This window comes from Camelus ferus, chromosome 10 (assembly GCF_009834535.1).
Source record: "Camelus ferus isolate YT-003-E chromosome 10, BCGSAC_Cfer_1.0, whole genome shotgun sequence".
Taxonomy (NCBI): Eukaryota; Metazoa; Chordata; class Mammalia; order Artiodactyla; family Camelidae; genus Camelus; species Camelus ferus.
The window spans coordinates 68,180,530-68,194,380 of record NC_045705.1 but is presented as its reverse complement, the minus strand read 5'-3'; the positions used below and the strand labels follow the sequence as shown (position 1 = coordinate 68,194,380).

Below are 13,851 nucleotides of genomic sequence, written 5' to 3'. Positions count from 1 at the left end.
TCGGGAAAAGAGGGCTGGGGGGCAGCAGGGGCAAAGAGCTCCAACTGCCAGGGACAGTTGGGGAGCTGCTGCTCCAGAAGCAGTGGGGCAGGGAGGTGTGTGTCCAACACAAAAAATGACCACAAAACTCCAGGAATAAAACGTCAGGGCCACCGAGGACTCAGGCCCCTCAGGGAGGAAGGTCTGGGTCCCTGCACTAAGCAAAGGGCACACAGGCCAGACGGAGATAATAAATACCAGTTAGGATCCTCAACCACTAACAAAACGAGGCCTGCAGGGCCCCAGGTCTGCTCCTGGCCGGTTACACAGACACGTGTTTGTATGTGTCACTGACCCTCATCCCCTCCCCCCTCCCCCTCCTAATTTCACGCAAGGATGGTTGGTGGTGAGGTTCACAGTTCAGCCTTGAAGGACAGAATGTTCAGGTGACATGAGATGGACGCAATGACCGTCACTCAGAAATGGAGCCCGTGGCGGTTAGGCCGGTCTCTGTCCCTTTCTGGGGAGGGGGGGAGAGCCTCCTCCTTGGGGAAGGAAGGCAGCGCTTCTCAGGGAGAAGCCTGCCGCTGTCAGCGCTCCTGCAGAGATGCGGGGGAGGCGTGTGGCCTGAAGGGGGCACCGTGCCCTCCATCCGCCCTGCAGCCCTGCTCTGATGCTGGGCTGGGACCCGCCACTGACATCTCTCCACTGACATCTCCTTCATCGGCTGCCTCGAGCAGCGGGGGCCCTGGGGGAGGGCAGGAGGTGGGAGGAGGGAGGGGACCTGCTGGCTTCTGTCCACCTGCTGTTCCTGCCTCCCCTTCCTCCAGGACTCCCAGAACCAACGTCATCGTGCCTCTAGGAGGCCCCAACCCCCTCCCCAGAGGTCAGAGGGCAGGGCCTCAGCTTTAGGAGCCCCTCCCCTGAGGCTCCAGGTTCCAGAACCCCAAACTCCTTAATCCCTTTAATTTAATTCCTTTAATCCCCCAGCTGGGGCTGGGGGTGGCCGTGCTGCAGTTTTGTGTTCACTGAGTCCCCTTTGCTCTCTTGTTCTGCGACACCTGTTTGAGCCCCTGTATTAAATTCTTTCTACTAAAGCACCTGATGGGCTTCTGTGTCCCTGACCAGCCCTGATGGATACGGATGTTCCCAGACCAACTTTCCCCAGATCTGTTCTATCAGATCACAGGGCGGTGCTTCTGCGTGTTCTTGGGGGAGACAAAGACGGTGCAGTCAGAGAATCCAGGGCTGCCAGCTGACACAGGTTTTCTGACTGGCAGGCCTCACAGAGCTCTGGGCGTGTGGCAAGGAATTAGGAACTGAGGCAGGAATTAGAACGCCTGGAACTTGCTCCCAGGTCCTCGTGCCATCCTGAGGCCTCAGTGTCTTCATCTGCAAGACGGGAACAAGGCTCCCCAGCCAACAGGTGACTGATGTGCTTCGGAGGACAGGCAGAGCTGGGCAGGTGGGTGGGGTGGCTGCAGGGCCTCAGGACTGGTGCCCACCGTCCACCTGCGGAGCTGCACCCTATGCCCCACCCAGGGCTCCCTCGGAGCCCCCTCACCACCTACCTCGTGACAAACGAGACTCAGCGACACGATCCAGTCCATGAGAGACACAACCAGCACCACGAGGTAGGCCAGCAGCCAGGGGTTCTTCCGGAACTGGGCCCACCCCACCAGATAGCTCTGCAAGACAGACGGCGGGTGAGCGTCCGGGCTGCTGTCCAAGGCCATGGATGCACACGGGCGAGGCGGGTGGCCTCGGCGAGCAGCGTGGTCTCCCCATGACTCGGGAGCAGGAAGCTGAGGGGCGGTCAGGAGGCCCACACTCCTCGCCCAGCCTGCTCGTGACCCCAGGCAGCTCGTGACCCCGGGCAGCTCGTGACCTTGGGCTCAGCACTTAACCGCTCTAGCCTGTTTCCCCATCAGTAACGGGCTCCCTGCCCATTCTGCCTACCCAACTGTCAGTTTCGCTTATGCGTGGGAATCACTCTGGAAAAGACTGGGAAACAGCAGATGCTCAGTGGACATGCCTCGGGCAGGCGATTCACCTAACTGCCATTTCCCATCACTCATGCCTCCAGAGGTCATGGCTCGCAGAGTGAAACGTGTGCTCTCTCACCTTTGGAGACTTCCCAAAAGTACTGACCATTCAAAAACTGCTGAGAACTTCTCACCAGTTTCAGTTCCAGCTTAAAAAGCCCCAGTCCTCCTAACCACATTATAGGCTAAAAAAGAAAAAACAAGAAACTGCCTGGGGCCCTCAGTCACAGACACACACACCAACGTTCACCCACGCCCCTCAGGGTGAGACCACAGAGGATGACCCCACCCCCCACCAATGGCACAACTACAGGGCAGGAACAGATAAAAGGGCCTGCAGGCAGGGCTTGATCCAGCCGAGGACGTGTACATGGGGCCGGAACTGGATCAGCGGAGTTGCTGTTTGACAGCAGTGATGGGTGTGGTCGGCAGCACACACTGCATCTCACTGGGAAGTCGCCTGACACAGCTCAGAAGCTCCAATGTGCAAGGCAAGGCCCCCCTCCAGCTTCTGGGAAGGACCCGGGTCACAGAACCAGAGCTGCACACAGCCGGCTCCTCCCCTCGAGGCTTCTCCTCTGTCAGGGAGGGAGCGTGGGCCGTGGAGAGACCCCTGGTCCCGTCTTGGTCAAGGGGGTCTCTCCTTACAGTGGCACCACCGGATCCTCAGCCACTCCCTCCCAGGGTCCCGCGAGGCTGCACACCCCCAATGGCTCAGCCACACTCCAACACACTCTGGGGAGGGGCAGAGCTCACGGAGCCTCAGCTTCAAGGCCTACGATTCTCCAGGAGAAAGCCCTGGCCTCTGTTCAGAGGTCAAAGTGCACGGTCAGGACAGGCAGCTAGCTCCGGGAGCGCTAATAATAAACCCAGGAGCAGCAGCCGGGCTGGGAGGGCGCCAGCCCCGGCTCCCACCCCGCGCACCCTCCTCACCTTCACTGGAGACATCAGCCGCGAAGACCAGCAGGCAGAGCGCCTCCAGGCCCTCGGTCAGGCCGCAGGGCGGCTCCCAGGGCACCGGGCGGTAGCGGACATCCGCGGTGCTGGTGAGCGAGGAAGGGGTCTCAATAAAAGCCAAAAACAGGATCAAGAAAATAGTGAAGCTCAGAATCCTGGAAAAGGGACAAAAACTGGTTGAAATGCAAGAAGCAGCCACCGTCTGCAGCCCAAAGGTGGATCAGCGGGCAGCGGGGCCCGCAGGCCCAAAGGGCGGAGCTGCTCAGCGGTCGCTCGTGTGCGGTCGGATAGCATTACGGGGGCAAGTCTCAAGTACCGTGGCTGATCAGAGGGCTCTGGAAAGGGGCCCTCACCACAGGGAAGCCCTTCTGTCCACAGGCTGGGCTCTGCTCCAGTGAGGAGTGTAGACGGCGGCTCGCCCTCCACCACAGGAGGGGCACCTGCCAGCACCCCGGCACCGGCCCCCCCACACCCGGCTGCGGGAGCCCCGGGGCGCACGCGGTGCGTTCTCACCACTGGCACAAGCTGGAGTAGTACCACCGGTAGAGCCACAGCGAGCTGGCGTCCATGCGGTGATTAATGGAGCGGTACTGGAAAGGCCACAGGGGAGCGTGAGGGGGTCCCCTCTGTGCCGCACGCGGGGCACCCCTCTCACCCATGACAGGCTCCAGGCGGGGAGACATGCTGCCGGTCGCAGGGTCCGCTCCGACTTGGCACGTAGGTGAGGCCAGACCCTCCCCGCTGCAAGGTCTGCCCGGCAGAGGGAGCGCCCCCAAGGGCCGGCTCCCAGGGCCCCCAGGTGGACAGACACTCTTCTGCTGGACACGCAGCAGTGCCCTCTGTCCGCCCGCGAGGCTGTCCCCTCCTCTGTGTGAGGCCAACCCCTCCCCCTTCCGCTGTGTCGCCCTCCAGGGCTCCCCAGCCTCATCTCCCACCCGGGGCGCCACCCACTTCCATGCTCTACTTCCCTAGACAAGCCTGTGTGTCATGTGCGGGAGGGGCAAGGTCCTGCCACCTCGAGCAGCTTCCACAGGCCCGGGAACAGGGAGCACACGCCAGGCCTCAGTAGGCGGTGAGTCAGTGAAATGAGTGACTGGAGTGACCCATCTCCTTGGGGAGGCCTCGAGGGGACCAGGCCCAAAAGCCCGGCCATCACGGTTACAGTGACCACGTAGTCCAGCAACCGCAGCCCTGGCCCAGAACCCATGATCCCCGGAGACAAGCCCAACCCCCCACCAGGAGCAAGTGCCACCCACCTGGATGGCGTCTTCGATGAAGACCACGGCCTGGTCCAAGCACAGATCCCGCCTGGCTGTGGTGCCTGCGGGCAGAGAGGACGCGTGGGGTGAGGCGGAGGTCTCGAGGTGCTCACCTGCTACAGGGCGACTGAGAGAGAGGGAAGGCCGCGCTCCTTCCAAGACTCTGGAACCAGATGCCTCTTGTCTGCAAGTGCCCACAGGACAGGACCCCCACGCAGGCTGTGCTCCCGTGTGGCGCAGGGTCTGAGCAGGTGCACGGGCTCCAGGCCCCGGAGAGAAGCAGCTCCCATGGTCCCGGCACCCCGGGGCGGAGAGGCAGAAGGCCCAAAGCAGCGAGCGAGACAGAACCAGACTCGAGAGGTTCAGACCCTGGCTCCCCACCTGCTGGCCCAGAGGCTTAAGCTCACTGCCCCATCTCCTCCTGTCAAATGGGGGCCCCACCAGCTGGCCCCCAGGCCCGGCCCAGCACACAGAGTGTGCTCGTGGCCACCCTTCTGCCCTGTCCCACTGCCGCCGGCCTCTGGGTGGCTTTTGTCAGGACGCTGTACCCCAGCCTCCCCGACTGTAAGCTGGGGAAGGGCTATCCGCCTACCTTCCATCAAACACGAGCAGATTTAACACTGACACATGAAGTTGATACCCAGAACCTTGAGGTGCTGCATGACCCTCTGTCAAATACTGAGAACTAAGAAGAACCTTCTGAGGCCATCAACCCCCCGCTCGCTGTCACGGGCCCACAGGGTCAGGCCACCGCAGCCGAGTCACTCTGAGGATGGAAACCAAGGGAACCTTCACCAACCAGCAACTTCGGTCCTCAGGGCCAAGGAGGCTGGGATGGGGCCTCCATGGGCCCGAACAGGCTCCTAGCTACGAGGCACCTTCAGGACAAGTCAGGTGGCTTAACCTCAGTCCAGCACCCCAGCCCCTGCCTGTCAAAAAGCCCCAAGCTGTGCCCCTGGTCGGTCACCTTGGCCTTGGGTTTTCCCCCCTCATCATGGGCACGTGTGCCTCTGCGACTTACTGCAAAAGCCACTGTGACACAAAGGGACGAGAAAGGCATGAGGAGCCACAACTGGGTGATGGAGGAAGCCTACTGCCTGAGGCCCAGGAGAGGGTGCCACCCAGGCCCCTGGGGGAGCGGAACCAGCCCGCAGCACCCAGCAGCTCCCAGATCAGGGCTTGGAAACGAGGTGAACACCCCTGTCACCATTTCCAGTGAAGACTTCTACTTCCTTGAGACCAGCAGCTGCCAAAACCACCCTTAACCAGTAGAGAGAGAGCACAGGGATGCACAGTGCTCTGCAGCAGAGCTGCCACGGCCAGAGGCGGGGAGGCCGGGCACGCAGGCAGAGCTCCGGGCCTCTGCCCACTCTGCTGCCGTCCCCAGGGATGCTGCTACCACCATCTGCAGGGCATGGGGACCAGTCAGGGCTGTGGGGGCCCTGGACAGAGGTCAGAGACTCTGCCCTGTCTCTGCCACCCCCTTGCTGTGTCACCCAGAACAAGCAGCCTCTCCCGCCCGGGCCTCTGCTCCCCGCCACGTGCTAGCCCCACACTCACCCCGCAGGGCCTAGAGGTTCTCCCAGGGAGGCTCTGAGGGTGGTGGCTGCCTACCTCCCCCAGAAGCACCCCGGGAACTTTGTGATCCAAAGGTCTTCAGTTTTGTTCCTTGCTGTACCCACAGAGCCCAGGACAGCGTGAGCTCGGTGCGCAACAGCCCTCAAGGCCTACCGCTGGAGGGAATGCGTGACCGGCCAAGGGGAGCCTGCAAGAGGCCCCACGCCACCAAACCCGCAGGCAAGAGATGGAACTCAGCCTGGAGAGGTCTAAGGAGACGAGCTTCCTCGAGAAGAACAGACGGGCGGCCAGAGCTCCCTCCAGGACCAGGACTGGGTGTGGCTGAAGGGGGTCACTCCCAGCAACCCAGCCCTCAAGGCATCAACCCTCAGGAAGGCCATCCCACCCGGCTTTGCAGCCAGACACCAGCCTCCCTCTCCCTTCCTGCAGCAACTGGAGGGATCTCGTGGTGAGCCCTCAGGCAGCACATGACAGCTCTCTGTGGGTCCCCACCGCTCCAGGAGCAAGTCCACACTCTGCCCCCAGCCCCGCCACACAGACTCACAGCTCTGCCCAGCCACCTCCTCTCCTGCCTCCTCCACCCCATCCCTCCATGCCCCTCATACCGCACTGGGCTCCCCCAAGGTCAAGCTCTCCAAAGCCTCCAAGCCCTACCCAGGAGCACTGTCCCCCGACTGGGCAGTCTAAGGACTCATCACCCCAGGCAGCAGTCACCTTTCCGTATCCCCACCACCCCGCTGGGCACAGCAGGTTAGAATGTCAGAGTACACAGGATATGGGGGCTCAAACACCGTGTCCCACATCCGCCCTGCAGCCCCAACCCTCCCGTCCCCAACATCCCAGTATAAATCCTCGCCCCCCTCTGGCTCCAGCCCCTCGGCTCCCACAGTACCTGGTGGGAACCTGACCAGCTCCCTGTGTGACCCTGGGCAAGCCCCTTAACCTCTCTGTGCCTCAGTCCCCGCAGGCTCTACAGAATACGACTGATGTGCAGGCTGAATGGGTTACTGTCACTAAACTGCTACGCACAGTAAGCCCTTCATGGCCATTTGCTATTACTATTCTAAAAGCCCCTCCCGTAGCACAGCAACCCACTGTCCTCTGGCTTCTCTGTAATTCCCTGACCGGGAACCAGAAAACGACCATCCCCACCCTGGGTTCGTGGCCCATGAGGTTGGGCTGACTCAGGACCTGACCACAGGGTCCACTGGGGTCTGCGGGGCACCCAGCAGCAGCCTTCCCCCAGTCTTGCTGGTGGGAGAGTCAGACTGTGGGACTGGCAGACCCTGAGCACAGGGCCCCATCTGGGAGCCCCCCACCGGAGCTGGGCAGAAATTCAACGAGGGTCTGCAGAGCCTTGCCAGGCAGCAGAGAGTCCTGTCCACATTCTCGGAAGCCCTCAGCGAGGCACGGTGTCGGGACAAAGAGCCCTCCCAGCCACTGCCTGGCCCTGGCTCCTGTCTCTACAGCACAGGTCTCATCTGCCCACCGGGCGCTCTGCCAGGGCTGGGACCTGCAATGATCACGGCCCTCAGAACAAAACAGCCACCGGCACCTACGCACACCAGCTCTGCCGTCAGGCCAGGGACCCGGATTCTCTGAATCCTTCCAACGCCCCCCAGGGCAGTCCCTATGACCACTCCCCTTTTATTGAGACTCAGAAAGGTTAGGAAACCTGCCAAGGTCACACAGCCAGGAAGTGGCAGTGCCAGAAAGGTATCCAGACCGCCTGGCACAAAGTTTGCGTGCTCTGAACACCACGACCATGGCCTGTGTCCCTTGTCCAGGGCCCTGGGAGGCATGGGCTGGATGGAGAACTTTCCAGCAACAGCCTCTGAGGTGAGCAGGTGGGCATGTTTTCTATCTCCCGTTGGCGACCCGCCCCAATATTCCATGGACGAGCACACACTACAGACCCCTCCCCAACAGAGGAGCAAAGTGAGCCCAGAAAGGGAAAGTGGTCCCAGAAGGAGCACCCGGTACAGGTGCCTGTAGCAGCTGCAACACACTCCAGGGCTGTGACCTTGGACAGGTCCTGGAGACGCTCTGGGCCTCGGTTTCCACATCAGTAAAATGAGGCCAAGGGCCTTTCATCCCGACCCCAGCACCCAGTCCCCACCCCCCAACCCCGCCCCGTGTCTGCCAGGGACAGAAGGACTCCACCCTCCGCCTTCCTCAGGATTCAGCAATCTGCCTGTGCATAAACAGGAAGAGCAGGATGGTCTGCAGAGGGCAAGGGAGGAAGCTGCTCTGGTCCCAGGAGGCCTGCCCCAAGCCTAAACTGAAGCGGCGCCAGCCACCGGGAAGCCTCCTGGGCCCAGGAGTGAGTAGGCAGAGCAAAGGATTCCCAGTTCGCTCCCAGCTGGGTTCGAATCCCACCTCCGCCACTTCCTGTGTGATCTTGGGTAAGGGGACGCCCCTCTGTGCCTCAGTTTCCCCCACAGAAACGGGGAAAACGGAAGTGCTGCCTCCTAGGAGTCACTAAGGTGACCCACGGAAAGCAGCAGGTAAGTATCTGCCCCTGCGCTCACCGAGGGGGCCTCCGGGGGCTGGCTGCCCCAGGCTGAGCGAGGCCTCTCAGCCCGGCGGGCCGGGAGCAGGGACGGCCCTGCAGCGTCTGGACGACGCGCCCGGGGCCGGGGTCCGCAGGGCGCAACCGCACGTCCCTCCGTAGGGCAGCTCCCCTCGCGCCCCGCGCCGCCGGGCCCGCTCGGCCCCGCTCGGCCCCCGGCCAGAGGGGCGCGCGCGCAGCAACAGCAGTGCCGCGGCGCCGGCCGGCAGGACCCCCACGCGCCACCCCGCGCGGCCCGGCCCCCACCCCCCAGGCCGCCGCTCACCAGGGCCGACTTGGACGCTGCGGCAAGCGGGTGCGCCTTCTGGGCGGTCGCGGCCGCTGCCGCCGCGAACCCGGCTTAAAAGGGGTTTCGATTCCTCCTGGGGGTCAGCCATGGGGTCACCGCCCGCCACCCGGACCTCACAGAAGCGCAGGACGCCAGCACCGAGCCCCACTGCGCAGGCGCAGTATCCCCGGCCCTGGAGTTGGGGAGGAGGCGGGCCCCGCACTGGGATGTAGGGGACGCCCCTTCACTATCAGGCAATGAAGACGGAGAGCTCACTCTTGGAGGCGGGGCCTCTCCGACCCGCCCCCTGTGGGTGGGGCTCAGCTTCCTTCAGGGAGCGGCTCTAAGGACCTTCCTAGGGCTGGGAGGAATGCCTTCTCAAAGGATGGTCCCCAACCCGTCAGCACCACGTGGGCGCTGGGTAGAAATGCACATTCTTGGTTCCTCTCAGCCCTGCCCAATCGGAAACACTGGGAGCAGAGCCTAGGAATCTGTGTTTTGCATGTGAGTTTGCGGTACTGACCCCAAAGTCATCCTCCAAAATGGAACTTGAGTTTACCCTTTATTAATGAATTTAGGAAGCTTCACTATAATTGCGGGTAAACTTTAAAAAAACAAATGAAGTACCTGAAAAAGTATTTATACTATATATAAAAAGTGTTTTCAACATTGCTATATAAAGAGCTTTTTTCTGTTGCTGTAGTTAACAGGTTACACAAATTTAGCTTAAAACAACTCCCACTTGTTATCTAAATCCTGGAAGTCATAAGTCCAGGGGCCAGACCTCACAAGGCCAAAGTCAAGGTTTCACCCGCCTAAGCCAAGCTCACCAGGTGGTTGGCAGAATTCACTGCTTACGGGGCTAGGGCTGAGGTACCCATTTTCAGCTAGGGGTCATTCTTAGCAACGAGAGGCCACGGCATTCCTTCGCTCGTGGCCCCCTCCATCATCAGATCCAGCAGGAGCACATTGAATCCTTCCCATGCTTTGAATGAGATGCTTCAGATGCAGCAAGATGCTTCCAAACCCTCTAACCTCCCCTCTGCAGCATCTCTTTGCTTTTAAGGGTTGGTATGATTACACTGGACACACCAGATAATCCAGGATAATCTCCTTATTTTAAGATCAGCTGATTAGTAACCCTACTTACATCTGCAAAATCTGTTTTGCCACCTAACCAACCGTAACCACAGCCGTGTGGTATAGGGGAGGCCATAGGGGCCAAAATTCTGCCTCCTACGGAGCTCTTAAAAATCAGTAAGATAAACACACTACTATATACAACACGTACACACTGCTACATACAAAATTGATAGGCAACAAGGTCCTACTATATAGCTCAGGGGACTGTATTAAATATATTGTAATAACCTATAATGGAAAAGAATCTAGGGGAAGGTGTAGCTCAAGTGGTAGTGTGTGCTTAGCATGCACAAGGCTGGGTTCAATCCCCAAGACCTCCCCTAAAAATAAATAAATCTAATTACCTCCCCCACAAAAAAAAATCTGAAAAATAATATATATGTATATTATAATTGAATCACTTTGCTATGCACTTGAAACTAACACAACACTGTAAATCATCTATACTTCAATTTAAAAAATAAATACATAATAAAAACATTTTTTAAATCAGTAAGAAAAAGATTAAATCCCCCATAGGTAGGGAAAGGGACAAAGAACAAGAACCAGATTACAAGGGGGCCAGAGTGGCCCAGCTGCAGGCTGGGATCAGCCCTTCCCCCCTCCCCTGGTGCCTGGAGAAGTGACATCACTCTAACTCCAGAGCCAAGTTGGGGGAACTATTTCCTAGAACCTGGCTGGCCTCCCCTCCCCCAGCCCAACTGATGGTCAGCCCCGGTCATCAGGGACCTGTTTACCTGGAGACAGAACACCCCGCATGGTTCTGAGCAGTCAGTTGTGGCCCAGAGGACCCTGGCCTCAGAGGCAGAGCTGTGGGGCCCTGGCAGCCATGGAGGGCCTGCCACCTGTCCCCAGGCCCGCATCCCCCCTGAAGCTGGAGCACCTGTGGGGCGCTCTGCTGCTGGTTTGGGAAAGCCTGACCCTTCTGTTTCCCTGGGGGACCCTGGTATGTGTGGCAGGGCTGGTCTTGACAGTAAAGAAATGGCACACTTCCCGAAGGAGAAGGATGCTCTTCCCGCGATGAAGCCTGTGGACAAGAGACTGAGACCGGGGGACCCACGACCCAAGCCGATGGAGCCAGCAGGCTGCCCGGCGGGGAAGCCAGTCCTCCCCTCTTACAAACTTTATGCACGTCGGCTCTGAACACAAGCCTGAGCAGGTCGGCCTTTCAGGGCACCGTGGACTTCCTAGAAAAGGCTCACAGGAGCCTGCCTTCTCAGCTCTCCAAAGTGACCGATGAGAGACACCCAGCCTCCAGCCACCAGAGAGCACTGGGGAGCAGCTTCAGCAGAGAGGGAAGGAGGACCTGCAGGAAAACCCTCTTTCTCCAGAAAGTCCAGAGCTGCTGGCCTGGGAAATCGGGAGATGGAAGCAGCAAGTCCAGGAGAAGGAGGAAGAGAAAGAAAGACTGGTGGAGGCAGACGCCCAAAGGGAGTGGGCCCTGCAGGACAAGGTCGGCCAGCTGGAGTCCCTTGCTGAGCGCCCACTGAGGGCCGCCCCATGGCCAGGGCCCGGGCCCAGGCCTCTGGGAGATGGCGGGGGGGGGACGGCAGTGCCAAAGGCCAGCGGGGCGCAGGGGGGCATCACAGGGCCCCCCATCCGTCCCTCGTCCAGAAGGTGACCTGAAGCAGGTCCCAGGTGACATCACAGTGTCCCGTCCAGGTCCTGGGCTGGAACCTCAAGGAAGAGCCAGACCAGTGGGGGAAGAAAAGCAGATGACTCAAGAGCTGACCGGACACATAGCCAGCGTGCAGGCGGAGGAGGCAGGTCTGCGGTGGGAGAAGGCCCGGCTCCACAGCGAGACCCAGCAGCTGCGCCAGAGGCTCCAGATGCTGCCCGGAGTCCACGTGGATCACCTGACGCAGCTTCAGGAGAAGTGGTGCAAGGAGGAAGCATCCTGCTCAGAGCTGGAGAGGAAGCTGGCCGCCGCAAGGGGACAGACGACCTCCACACAGCAGATCCGCGGCGTCTACCAAGAGGTGGCCGAGGCCCAGGGCCAGCACTGGAGGAAAACCGTGCCCACCAGCAGAAGGAGGTCCTCTTTGTGGAGAAGAGAGCCCAGGAGAGCTGGATGGGGGCCGCGGGGATGGAGAGAAAGCCCCAGGAGCTCAGGGAAGACAACTAGTGCCACAGGCAGGCGCTGCAGGTCCAGGGTGACCCCCAGCCCTTCCGACGGGGCCCTAGTGCTCTGCTAACCTGGCAGCTGCCCCCAGGGACCTGGAGGTGGGGCTCCCCAGGCATCAGGCCCCCAGCAAGGAGGAGAGTCTCCCCATGAGGGTTCAGGGCTCCAGGCTCACCTGCAGGGGTGACTCATCTCCCAGCACCCGGGTCTGACCCCCACAGCCACCGCACCACGTCCACACGTGTGTCTGGGGAGGACACGTCCTTCCAGCTCTCCCTAGTTTGTCCTGGTTCCACATCGATGCCACAGTGACTCCTGGTAGTAGAGCATTGTAACTCGGCGGCAGCAGTATTTAAACATGAACTCGTTGATGTACTCTCGTAATTACCTAATTTCCCCGTTGAAATCGTTAGGAATATAGTCTATAGTGTTGTATTTTGGTTGAAATTAAATGCCAACTCTGATCTAAAGCATCCTCTAAGTTTGTCCTGGTAGAGATGTTTGAGACAATGAGAATTCTCTGTACATTAGGCTACTATTTACAATGTGGAAGTAACTGCTGGATATTGACCTGAATGAATTCTGGTTAGTTTGAAAACCTAAGCAAAAAAAGCAAGCAAGGAAGGAAGGAAGGAAGAAAGGAAGGAACGAAGGAAGGAACGAAGGAAGGAAAAAAAGAAACTGAACCAAAAAAACTTAAGCAAGACAACCCCATTCAAACTACTTATTATCTGTATTAGCTTAGTCTTAATTTATAGTTTTTCCTAAGTGCATGAGTAATTCAGTACTAAATTCATAGATGAGAAAATTTGAGATTTTGCGACCTCTATTTCCTGTTTTGTAACTTCTGCTTCACCTTCTTGTTTTAAGATAGTGTTTGTCATGTAGCATTTCTAAATATATGCAGCCAGAATAAAAACGTTTTCTTTTGATGCCAAACACACACACACACACCCCAAGGCAGATACTAGACAATTTTAGTTGTTTCACATATCTTAAAAATGTAAGAGAGTTGCAAATTTCTAAAAATGTTTAAAAATAAAGGTGATTGAAGAGGAAAAAAAAAAAACAGATCACAAAAGAAAAAATTTCAGTAATGAACAACTTGAAATAAAGCTCCATCTTATTCAAATACAAACATGCAAATTCAAATAACAACGACATCTTTGAGCTCATCCGTTGGCAGCTATTTAAAAGACGACACAGCTCTGGAGGGCAAGAATGTGGTTAGCGAGGACAGCGAGAAATCACAAGACGTGCTCATAGATTTGATTGGTTCTGGGTTTTGCTCTTTGGTTTTTGTTTTTAACCATCACCATGCAATTTAAAACCTGGAAAAAAGTAACATATTTTCATTCTGAAAAAGGAAAGAATAGACGCACCCAGCTCTTTGCAAAAAATGGCGCATCCCCCGAGGGCTTGTCTTTACTACAATTAAAGAATCCCTTTGCTGTTTGTACAAACCCAAGTGGAATGCAGCGCCCTGGAGGCGTTTACGCAGACCTTGTGGTGCTGAGGCAGGTGTGGGCGCAGGTGGGCTCACAGAAGGCGCGCTCACAAAAAGGGAGACAGAAATAAGGTTCTCAGATGCCCGAGTATTGTCCCTGGTAGGACCGAACTGTCCCTGGGGAGCAGACAGATGGTCTCTGGGCCATGTCCATTGCAAGCTTTCTGTAAGTCAGTCAGCCTCATGCTTCGGGGGTGCTTTCGGTGGGAGGGTGGGGAGAAAGGGCTGGGGGCTGTCTGGGCAGCCTGGCGGTCCCGTCCCGAGTGTGGGTCTCCTGGGCCTGGGGGCACTGGCTGAGGGGGACTGGGCCAAGGAGCCAGCTGTCCCACCTGGGAGAGAAACCAGAGGGAGAAACCAGAGCCCAGCCTGTCCCCAGTCCCCAGTGGGACCTTGGGCAGGTCACAGCCCCTCTGCGTGCCTC

At 58.5% G+C, this 13,851-nt stretch overlaps 2 protein-coding genes across 11 annotated transcripts in view; one reads left to right on the top strand and one right to left on the bottom strand.

Moving 5' to 3' along the window:
• TPCN2 (two pore segment channel 2) overlaps positions 1-8,868 on the bottom strand; it is a 28,999-nt gene extending 20,131 nt beyond the window's left edge. For 5 of the 7 annotated variants that reach the window (XM_032490065.1, XM_032490061.1, XM_032490063.1 and 2 more), the window contains exons 1-2: positions 2,958-3,119; positions 1,551-1,667 (exon numbers count right to left, since the gene is read on the bottom strand). In XM_032490065.1, coding sequence (XP_032345956.1) covers positions 1,551-1,667; positions 2,958-2,972 — 132 coding nt within the window. In that variant the 5' untranslated portion in view covers positions 2,973-3,119. Of the gene's footprint in view, positions 1-1,550; positions 1,668-2,946; positions 3,137-3,494; positions 3,572-4,237; positions 4,303-8,655 lie in introns of those variants that run through there. The other 2 variants (XM_032490068.1, XM_032490062.1) reach the window with 2 other exon arrangements.
• Positions 7,984-12,539, top strand: LOC106729546. Of its 4 annotated transcripts, XM_032490070.1 has the most exons (3): positions 8,009-8,325; positions 10,761-11,254; positions 11,464-12,539. In XM_032490070.1, exons 2-3 carry the CDS (start codon positions 11,038-11,040, stop codon positions 11,994-11,996), a joined length of 750 nt encoding a protein of 249 aa, XP_032345961.1. In that variant the 5' UTR covers positions 8,009-8,325; positions 10,761-11,037; the 3' UTR covers positions 11,997-12,539. The 4 variants fall into 4 exon arrangements, 3 of the variants coding, with proteins under 3 accessions (XP_032345962.1, XP_032345961.1, XP_014414273.2); XR_004323459.1 differs by lacking the exon at positions 10,761-11,254 and having other exon boundaries at positions 7,984-8,325; XM_032490071.1 differs by lacking the exon at positions 10,761-11,254 and having other exon boundaries at positions 8,008-8,223.
• The last annotated feature ends 1,312 nt before the right edge of the window (positions 12,540-13,851 follow it).

Excerpts from the sequence above, each read along its gene's own strand:
- LOC106729546 (XM_032490070.1), top strand. The coding sequence starts at position 11,038 with ATGAGAGACACCCAGCCTCCAGCCACCAGAGAGCACTGGGGAGCAGCT. Across the intron at positions 11,255-11,463 it reads AGTGGGCCCTGCAGGACAAG|GTCCTGGGCTGGAACCTCAA; the intron begins GTCGGCCAGCTG and ends TGTCCCGTCCAG.